The sequence below is a fragment of the Puntigrus tetrazona genome, chromosome 25 (genome assembly GCF_018831695.1).
Source record: "Puntigrus tetrazona isolate hp1 chromosome 25, ASM1883169v1, whole genome shotgun sequence".
In the NCBI taxonomy this organism is placed as follows: Eukaryota; Metazoa; Chordata; class Actinopteri; order Cypriniformes; family Cyprinidae; genus Puntigrus; species Puntigrus tetrazona.
The window spans coordinates 13,624,028-13,633,455 of record NC_056723.1 but is presented as its reverse complement, the minus strand read 5'-3'; the positions used below and the strand labels follow the sequence as shown (position 1 = coordinate 13,633,455).

Sequence of the window (9,428 nt, the reverse complement as noted above, 5' to 3'; positions counted from 1 at the left end):
TGTTTATTAGTTCTTATATGCATTCTGGTATTTGATCTCACTTGTGTGGTTTCACAGGTCGTGCGCTGTGACCCGGGGCACTCGGGAGTTTTAGTGCATGCCGCCCTTCGAGTCGAGCCCTGCAGTAGCCTGACACGTGCCCCCATCAGTGAGCAATTCAGAAAGGTCAATCTTAATAATGTCCATATGAGAACATGCACTGCATTATTTTGCGTTATTTGACTCATTTCTATTGCTTAGTGCCAACTTAATTACCTTCCTACTGTAAGTGTACAAAAATGGAAGAATGTGAGGTATACAGTGCCCTTGGTAAAGAAGAGCAAAGATGGCAGTGAAAATAATGTTTAATAACTTTTCTACAGGGTTCAGATCCGAGACTCGACCAGCCATGGTAGAAGCTTCATTTTATTCTCGGTGACCCCTTTTTTTGTGTTGATTTTGATGTTTGTTTGGATCATGACTCGATGGTCCGTTATATTTATCACAGATGTAGTCAAGTTGGTATTTGAGAGATTATGCCATGTATCTTAACATGATGTCCAGCAGAAAAAAAGGACCGCAGCTTTAAGAGCCAGCTGTATATTTAACTGTGGACATGTGGTGCATTAGGGCAGTGTAGGCATATATCATTTTCTAGGCAGATTGGTAATATTTTTAGTTGATTATAACCTCTTTAATTATTGCCCTGATGGTGGAAATGTGGATTTTCAGTTCTTTTTCTTAGAGCCACTTCAACCAGCCACTCTGCACATCAGAACTGTATTCTTAGTTTTTTTCTTTGATGGATTTCTTTCCATGGCTGGATAATTTCATTCTCTTAAATACAATGTAAATACGAATGGGAATGTACTTCAGAGATATTGCACTCCTAAGAATTTATTGCCAATAATTGTGGCCAAAATGCATCGGAGAAAAATTCTTTCTCCCCACTTTCAATGTTTTATTTTTTCGCTGCTTATATTTACCAAAGGCGCCAATGTTAGTGGAGCTCACTATAATTACACATCTGTAATGATTTTAATATCGAAACTGTCCTGCTTCTGTTATGTTTTAGTTCCTGTTGTGGAAGAAGTTCAATGGACCGAATGTAGCAGAGAGTTACTGCTGGCCCGCAGTGGCTCGTGGTTTTGATACGGTACTGGTGTCCCACAGCGGAGACAATCCTCTGTCCTACATTCCTCCTTTGCTGATGCTCTTACAGACGGTTTCTGTGGTCTCGAGTCTCGCTGCTCGCACCGGGGTGAGATTCGCTGCTCCCTTATAGATAAGAGAGGTATACAGTAGCACTGTGGCAACCTCATTATTAGAATCAGTTTTGGGTGATTCAATCAAAAGTAAACACTCGGTGCGTTTGTATTGCATTTGAATACAACCAGAGGCGTAAAGTGAAAACCATACTTGAGTAGAAGTAAATATACCTTTAGAAGTCGCCATATACAAAACAACTTGAGTAAAAGTGTTAGAGTATCTGATTTGAATAGCATTTAAGTATTTTACTTGTACTAAATAATATAAGGTCAAAGAGACTGTAACGTCGTGGAGAAGCTGGAGAAAATATTTCCTAAAACCGAACACCTCACAAGAGTGTATAAGAAAAAGACAATTTCCTTTAAAATTGTCTCTTCAGTCTTAAAGATAAATAATGTTAAGTCAAATTAAAAAGTCCGTCTTCTTGCACTGGATGTTCTGGTTTCGGCTGCGGTCATGTCCTCGTCTCTGGCTGGCTGAGGAACTCATGTTCACATAAAGTAAGCTTAGTAACTTTGAAGCTGACGAGATTGGGTAAGGGTAAAATGCACAAGATGCGGTACGTTTAGTGCCCTATGGTTGGCAATATCACATCTTTTGGAGCATAAATAAGCTGCTGCAGAAAAGCTAGGTGTCATGCAAAATGTACCGAACGCTCATTTCAAATGCAGTAAAGAGTAAAAATTGCTAATGTCTTTGATACTCAGTAAAGCTACAAAGTATCCGAAGATACTTAACTACAGTAATTAGTTGCATTTACTCATTGGTGCAGCTCCATGGTTTTTCTGGTGGGCCCTGTGGTGCAGCTCCATTCTGGGCTCCGTCTGCCGATTTCTGCTCCACCTTTTGAGCTTAGTGGGCCATATGGAGACTCCTCCTACTATCAATCTTGGGTGATCGGAGTATAAGTTAACACTTAATGCACGTTTAAAGTTGGCAATGTGTCAAGTTTAGTTTGGCGTAAAAACATTTGGTAAAGCATATATATCAGTCTTGGCTGATTTAAACAAATAACATTTGAATAATTTAACCTGACTTAATATGGTTTGGTCATAGTTCATTTCTGATAAGGTGCAGCTCCACCTCCACATCTTGAGTTTCTCTTTGTCTGCAGCCCATAGCAGTGATCCTGTGTCCAGGCTGGGAGAAAGTTCAGACGGTGCTGGAGCTCCTGGAGGACAGTAAAGCAACTTACAACCTCCATCCCACCAGTGTGCTGCTGGGTGTGGACCAGGAAGAGCCCAAAAAGTTCAAGATCCAGAGGAACTGTACGTTTGTATCTGCAGCCGTAGAGATTCGTTTGAGTCTGGACCAATACCAAAGCTTGCTGTGTCTGTCTTTGTGACGTTAATAAAGGTCAGTTGTTGGTGACTACACCTTTTACAATGATGAGGCTGCTGGATGCTCAGTGCTTCCTCTTCCTGAGACTGTGTCATCTAGTGCTGGATGAAGCTGATGTCCTTTATTCACAAGCACCTGAGCAGGTGACACGAGAGAAGATAGCAGCTCCCTTTTAGCCGTTGATACACGTTCAAATTAGTTTTGACCAGTGTTTTTGCGCTTTACCTCTCCGTGAAGATGTCGGTCATCTTGAAGCACTTCCAGAAGGTGGTCTCCGGTGAGGAGAGGTCCTCGTGCCCCAGGCAGATCATCGCTGTGGGCAGCCGCTGGAGCGCCGGGATAGAGGATCTGGTCAGAGAGCACATGATTTACCCCTCAGTCATCATAACCGTGATGGAAGAGGCGGCTCTGTACGGCAGGGTGCATCAGGTGGGTCTTCATAAACTGTTTCTGCTCCACCTCTTCTTCGAGCTCTGACAGCCAGGCCGTGTTTCACCTTCAGAGGGTTCAGCTGTGTCTGGACTGCGATAAGGTCTCCGTTCTGCTTGGATCGCTGGACCTCCACCCGCCCAAACCCCAGAAAACCCTCATCATTACCAACTCCGCTGAAGAGACCGAGCATGTGTATAAGGTGCGGAAATCCACCGATCACAGTGAAGGATGGGAGTCGTGAGCCGCCAGTCGGATTTAAGAATCTAATCGTCCACTTGTGGGCAGGTTTTTCATGCTTAACTTTACAGAAAGGTTGAAACATTAGGGCAGCGTTTGAACCACTAATGTCTTAAATCTGTCATTCAGGCTGTGGTCAACACTGCCGTGTTCACGCTGAAAGCTCGTGAAGACGAGACGGATCACTTTGAATTTGTCATTGATCAGTGGAGAAAAGACATCGGCCATGGGACACAAGTCATTCTGGGTAAGTGTTCCTAATGTGAGATTTCAGCTGACAGACTTGTTTCCTTTTAAGTCCTTTTTTTTTCTCGATAATCTCGATAACTGTATATGACTTATCGCACAATATATGAAGTAAAAATAATAAACACAGAGGACGTTACTAGAAGGTTAGGAATTGGCTCCCAAAGCAACCAAGCGGGACTATATGCTAACATTCAGCGTTACTCTCTATTCCTCCTTCAGTTACCACCAACGACTGTCTAAAAGCCCTCGGGATCCGAGACGCCACGTGCGTGGTGCATTATGGGTTCCCCAGCTCCCCCAAACTATTCGGCAGCCGTCTGTTCTGCCTGTCGGAGAATTTCAGAAACCTTCCAGACATGGTACTTGATTGGTTTTACCTTCTTCTGTGCATTTTTTCCATATCTCTTGTTTATAAGAGAGCGTGACGTAAGTTGGGCTTCGGCAGGATCCAGCCGACAGCTCCTCTCCCGAAGCTCAGTCCGTGCTGCTGCTGTCGGAGCTGAACGCCCGTCACGTGTGTGGCGTCCTGCGGTACCTGAGGAGAACAGGCGCTCTTCTGCCCCCCGAGCTGCTGCAGTTTGCTCTGGGCGTCCAGCACGCCAGAGAAGAGCAGAAGACAGGCCGACCCCTCTGCTCCTCACTCAAGGGCTTCGGCTTCTGCAGGTTAATAGGGTTAATAGTGTTAAATGCAGGTAGTTATTTGTAAAGAAGCGGTTTATCCTTTGTAAACGTACCATGCTAACTTGAAAATGTGTTCTCGCTTTGTTACAGAGACAGCACCGTTTGTCCAGATAGACACATGATCAACAAATCCCTGGATCATCCAAAGATCCCTGACTTTGGGACCGTCATGGTTAGCTAATAGGATATGTGGTTTTTGGCTTTATGGTTTCTAAGATGTGGAAAACAGTCATTAATAAGCAATCTGTTGTAAAAGGTGGAACTTCCTGATAAGGAATATCAGTCAATAAAGCTACAATAAAATAATCCTCTCCTGTTGAGCACTGTTTTATTCCACAGAATAGCTTTTCGGTTGACTGTAAATGTTTCTTCTGGCTTTAAAAGGTTTTGCCGCTGTGCATAAAGTCAGCGAATGTGTACTCTGGCCGCATCGTGAGCCAGAAAGAAGATGTTTTTGAGAGTCTGGCTGCTCAAATGAACGCGCACTACTCCGTTGAGAAACGCTGTGCTGTGGAGGTGCTGAAGGGAGGGCTGTATGCCGTTCAAGAGGAGAATATCTATAACCGGTAATGACCCAGACACCCTCTAGTGGGACTCTTTATGTATACACCATTACGTGTTTTTAATTATCTTTTTTAGGAAAAGCACATGTATTCACCAATTATGCATTAAATTTAAAACACTTTTGTACAGATATGCATGTAAATGAATGGTACCAGTTTACGGTAAATGGTTTGATTTGTGTATCGGTTCTAGGGTGCGTGTGATTGAAGTGCCAGAAAAAGGAGAGCAGCTGTTCAGCAGCGTCACTGCCTGCTTCATAGACGAGGGCCGCACACAGGAAGTCAAATCACACCAGCTACTCCAACTTCCCGCTCATTTTCGGGATTTGCCAGGCCAGGCTGTGGAGATCATCCTGTGCAGAGTGCAGCCCGTCGATGGGGAGGTGGACTGGAACCCGAAGGTCTCAGTAATACTGCTGAAAGAAAACATTCCTTTAGTTTGTGCAGTTGTCTTAAAAGAAAAATGACGGGGTTTTTTGTTTGTTTCAGGTGACCAGAGCCATCAGTCGGAAGATCAAAGGGAAGCTGCATCAGGCCCGGGTTGTGATGAGTGTTGGAGATACTGTCTGGGTTGATCCTATGGTTAGTTTATACGTGCCTCGCAGGTCTTTGCTGGTCCAGCCTGAAGACGTTCTAACGCTCTTCTTTGCATTTGTTTTTCCTCATACAGGTGCGCATGACGCGTGTCCCTGGTCTGAGGACCTACATTAACGAGTATAACGTCCATGCTGAGATCTTGGCCTCTGGGTTTGGTGTCAGTAATCCTCAGCACTTGAATCTGCTGAAGAGAGTCTTCCAGGGAGATGAGAACGAGAACACGCTCCAGCACTTGACGGATGACAGGTTTATTACTATTGTTCAGATCAGTTCACAACAGAAACGGAGACATATTGTCAATAAAATCAAACCTATAACTACGTAAAAAAAATTTCAGGATGAGCTGAGGTCACATTTCTCAATGTGTTTCTGCTAAATATAAGCTAACACTTTATTTCGATAGTTTGTCTACAGACATACTGAGTTCAGGATACTTTGCAAGCATGCGAACATTCTCCCTATCCTAAGTCTATTTATATAATAAACATTGCTTTTTTTTCCCCATTAGCCTCACAGAAAACACTCATAACCACTCCCAGGATATGTAGTCCATTATAAATATAGCTGATTTAACGTGTTCATTGTGTTTTATAAATAACCATACTTTTAAGTTACTCACAAATGTATAAATATTACAATGTATTACAATGATTATTCATGAGAACACATTATAAGGGTCTTTATGTAATGCATTATGCATCCATTATAATGCCTTAATGTATTACAAAACGGGCTTCATAGAAAGTGTTGCCAAATATTCTTAAAAAAAACCAACTTATTTTCTATGCACATTCACTCCCAAACACAATTACCCATCTAACTCTAAAATAAACATCTACAAATGTAGGCTAATTATTAGTCATATGATGAAAAAATGCGTGTGTTTTGGGGGATTTTAATTAGTTTTTTTAACTTCTTTCGGTTTGACAGGTTTAAGAGCCCTTCGTCATCCTCCGAGCGGAGAGCTGAGGTTATAGATGTTGTGACCGGCAGGACGAAGGATTTAGACGACCTGGAGTCCAGGCAGACTCCCATCAGCCCCCAAATCAAGAGCAATGGAGACCCGCAGGAGGAGGAGGATTCTTCAGAGGCGAGCACGGACCTCATCAGGTCACTATGTTTAACTGATATCAACAAAAAAATGTCTTTTTCAATCTTAAATGTCTAATTAGATTGCTGTATTTGTCACAGATTAAGCATAAACGTTCCACCAAACCACAATAAACGTGACTCTACTTTTAAAGGATTCGTTTTTTTTTTCTTCTCTGCTTCGTAATAACTCTTTCTCATCGTTCTTTTTTAGTTCTCTCGAGTGGACCGGACCCGCCCCCTCTGAAACAGGCATGTTTATTCACGTTTAAAGATCAACCTGAAGTCAGCTAGTCCGTTACCGTTTACAGTAACACTCGGTTTTCGCCCCCAAAGACGAATCCCCGAACGCCGGCGAATCAAAGAGCCCAGGCCTCATCTCCTTCCAGCCCACGAGGTGAGTTTTACACGTCTGATGTGTGAAGCGGTTCCGGGTCTCCGTTCACACCGTGTTCCTGTGTAGTTTTCACCCACAGATCAAGTGGTTCCAGAGGGGCGAGATGGTCACGGTCTACGTCAAGCTCATCGGTCCCGTGATGCAGAAGTGTGATTTCTACTCGGACGCTGTCCTCTACAGGTCACGGGATTTCTAAAGCGTCGGTTAATTTAATGAAAAGACCCCTTTGGTTTTGACGGAATGGCGTTGGCTTTCATGTGTTTGAATCTCAGCGGGTACGTGAACGACCGGCGTTACAGCGCAACGCTCCAGCTGTCTGCTGACATCATCGCCGAGGAGTGCTCGTGGGAAATGAGATGCAACGAGCCGGTGATGAAGCTGAAGAAGAAGGAAAAGAGCGACTGGAGAACACTCCTCAAACACAAGGTACCTTCTATATCTTGATTGAATGTGACGGTTCTATTTTGAATGCCTTGAATACATTGATGTTCAAACTTTTGAGATCAGAATATATATATATATATATATATATATATATATATATATATATATACATTGTATATTTGTTTTTTTTTTAAATACACTCTTATTTCTGTTTCTCCAGAGTCCGTTCGTGAGCTATGAATTCGACTTCATTGACGAGACCGCGTCTTCATTAAACGGTACGTTTAACCTTCCTCAGAAACTTTTTGATTGGAGAGAGGCATTTATTATTTTAAATTCAGCTATCAGTAACAAGTTCTGACCACAAACGGCTAATGACGACACTTCTTTACCCAAAATAAAAGTTTGTGTCATTTGTAAATGCGGTGTGTAATGAGATGGTGGTTGTTTTGGCTCAGGACACTTGTTCCTGGCTGAGGTGGGAGAGGAGGGTCTTTACGTCAGCTCCGAGAGCGCCAGCGACAGTGACTGAACAAAACAGAGCCAACTCTTCCACGGGACATTAATTGAGCACATGCCACTCTGCATCAGTCTTGAGGAACAATTGCATTGTCCGATCAATAATAATAATAATAATAATAATAATAATAATAATAATAATAATAATATTTTTTTTCCCATTATGTTGGTGTTTTGAGTCTCGAGTTAAACTAGTTTCGATGGCGGCGCACATAGTGTGAAGTGTTTTGTTTGTATGTTTCATCTGTTCTTTCTGAAGCAATAAAATGCTAAAGCAATGTTGCAATGACTTTCACTCCCGTTAAAATACAATATGGCTCAAGCTGTGAAAATCGATGTTTTCAATTTATTATTAATTGTTTAAATTATGGCACGGCTGGTTCTGATCAACATTAAGGTATAAAATATTTTTTACGTTTTTACCAGTCAAGATTGTTCATTTTGTTTTATTTTCACAAAAGTAGGAAGCATTTTGCATGCGTTCCTGAAGCTGCTGTCCACCCTGTTATATGAACCCTTTTTAAAAAAAAAAAACCTACTCCGAGAAATCTCCACCCCCATTTTGACTTTCTTCAGGGGAGGTTAAAACTTCTGCTGCAAGCACACTTGGCGTCTACGCTTAGTAGTTGCAAGCAACATAACATGTCCACCCCGTCGTAGTAAAATAATAAGTTTTCCCGAAATTCAAAATACATATTTTAGGCAATGCACATTCAGCTTCACCTGACTGAAGCGACACGGTGTATTTATTAAATGCCAACTTTTACCAGAAACGTCCATCCTGTCACCAAAGCTTTCGTGACGGGGTGGACGTGCGTAGTTTTTACCGAAGTCTAATATTTTAACAATTAACGCGTTAAATTGGTGTGATTTTTAATTATGGGGGGGAAAAGTTCAATTAAGTGCGTTTAATGCACTCAGTCCGTAACTGTATGCCGTCTTACGTTTCGTGCAGTTGCTTAGTGATGAACGGGGTTGAAAGGCAATGACTCTGCAGTCGGGAAATTCAAAAATCCCCTTATTATATTGTTAAAAACCCATTACTACCCATTTAAACGCATTAATCGCATAGCATTATTTATGCATTATTAAGTGCTGTATATAGAGTTATATTTAACTTGATTTGAACAGCCCCATAGTGTTTTAGTATTCTAAATGTAATTATTGACAAAATACGATGCACACATCTAATAAGGTGAGATGGCGTTATAAATGCCTTATTAAATCAATTTACAATTCTTATGTAGATGATATAGCCTAACATAAGGGTTTCTCGTTGTTCCTGTTGTTTATCTTATGTCCTCCTCAACAGTTTGCATTTGTCCACCCTGTTATCTTGTCCGCTTGTCATATTGTCTTCATCTTTTATTAAACACTAAACAAATTATTTAAACAAGTTAGCAGAAACGTATGTGCGAGTTAATATTCATTCAAAAGATATTTAGCGTTTTTTTTTTTTACTATTATTTAGATAAGAAAGTGCAACTTTCACACACATAGGTATACAAATATATTGCAGTAATTAACGTCTTGGAAATCTTTTTCCACCTAGGAAAAAATTAATATTGAGAAAAGGACTTGTCTTTTGTGAAAATATCTTTATAAAAAAATCTGTTTTGTAATCGCTACATAATAAAAATTGATATACTCTAATCTGAATTTGTCATAGACATAAAGACATAATATTATTT

At 41.4% G+C, this 9,428-nt stretch overlaps 1 protein-coding gene across 1 annotated transcript in view; it reads left to right on the top strand.

The window, feature by feature from the left end:
* The window catches only part of tdrd12 (tudor domain containing 12), a 14,111-nt gene extending 5,879 nt beyond the window's left edge, over positions 1-8,232 (top strand). Inside the window, exons 15-35 of the mRNA XM_043227508.1 lie at positions 58-165; positions 1,055-1,240; positions 2,363-2,516; positions 2,605-2,732; positions 2,827-3,018; positions 3,092-3,220; positions 3,388-3,505; positions 3,727-3,866; positions 3,953-4,170; positions 4,279-4,360; positions 4,573-4,754; positions 4,945-5,152; positions 5,241-5,333; positions 5,422-5,594; positions 6,279-6,458; positions 6,652-6,689; positions 6,774-6,834; positions 6,901-7,014; positions 7,107-7,260; positions 7,439-7,496; positions 7,677-8,232. Coding sequence (XP_043083443.1) covers positions 58-165; positions 1,055-1,240; positions 2,363-2,516; positions 2,605-2,732; positions 2,827-3,018; positions 3,092-3,220; positions 3,388-3,505; positions 3,727-3,866; positions 3,953-4,170; positions 4,279-4,360; positions 4,573-4,754; positions 4,945-5,152; positions 5,241-5,333; positions 5,422-5,594; positions 6,279-6,458; positions 6,652-6,689; positions 6,774-6,834; positions 6,901-7,014; positions 7,107-7,260; positions 7,439-7,496; positions 7,677-7,750 — 2,790 coding nt within the window. The 3' untranslated portion in view covers positions 7,751-8,232. The remainder of the gene's footprint in view (positions 1-57; positions 166-1,054; positions 1,241-2,362; positions 2,517-2,604; positions 2,733-2,826; positions 3,019-3,091; positions 3,221-3,387; positions 3,506-3,726; positions 3,867-3,952; positions 4,171-4,278; positions 4,361-4,572; positions 4,755-4,944; positions 5,153-5,240; positions 5,334-5,421; positions 5,595-6,278; positions 6,459-6,651; positions 6,690-6,773; positions 6,835-6,900; positions 7,015-7,106; positions 7,261-7,438; positions 7,497-7,676) is intronic.
* Positions 8,233-9,428: the final 1,196 nt, after the last annotated feature.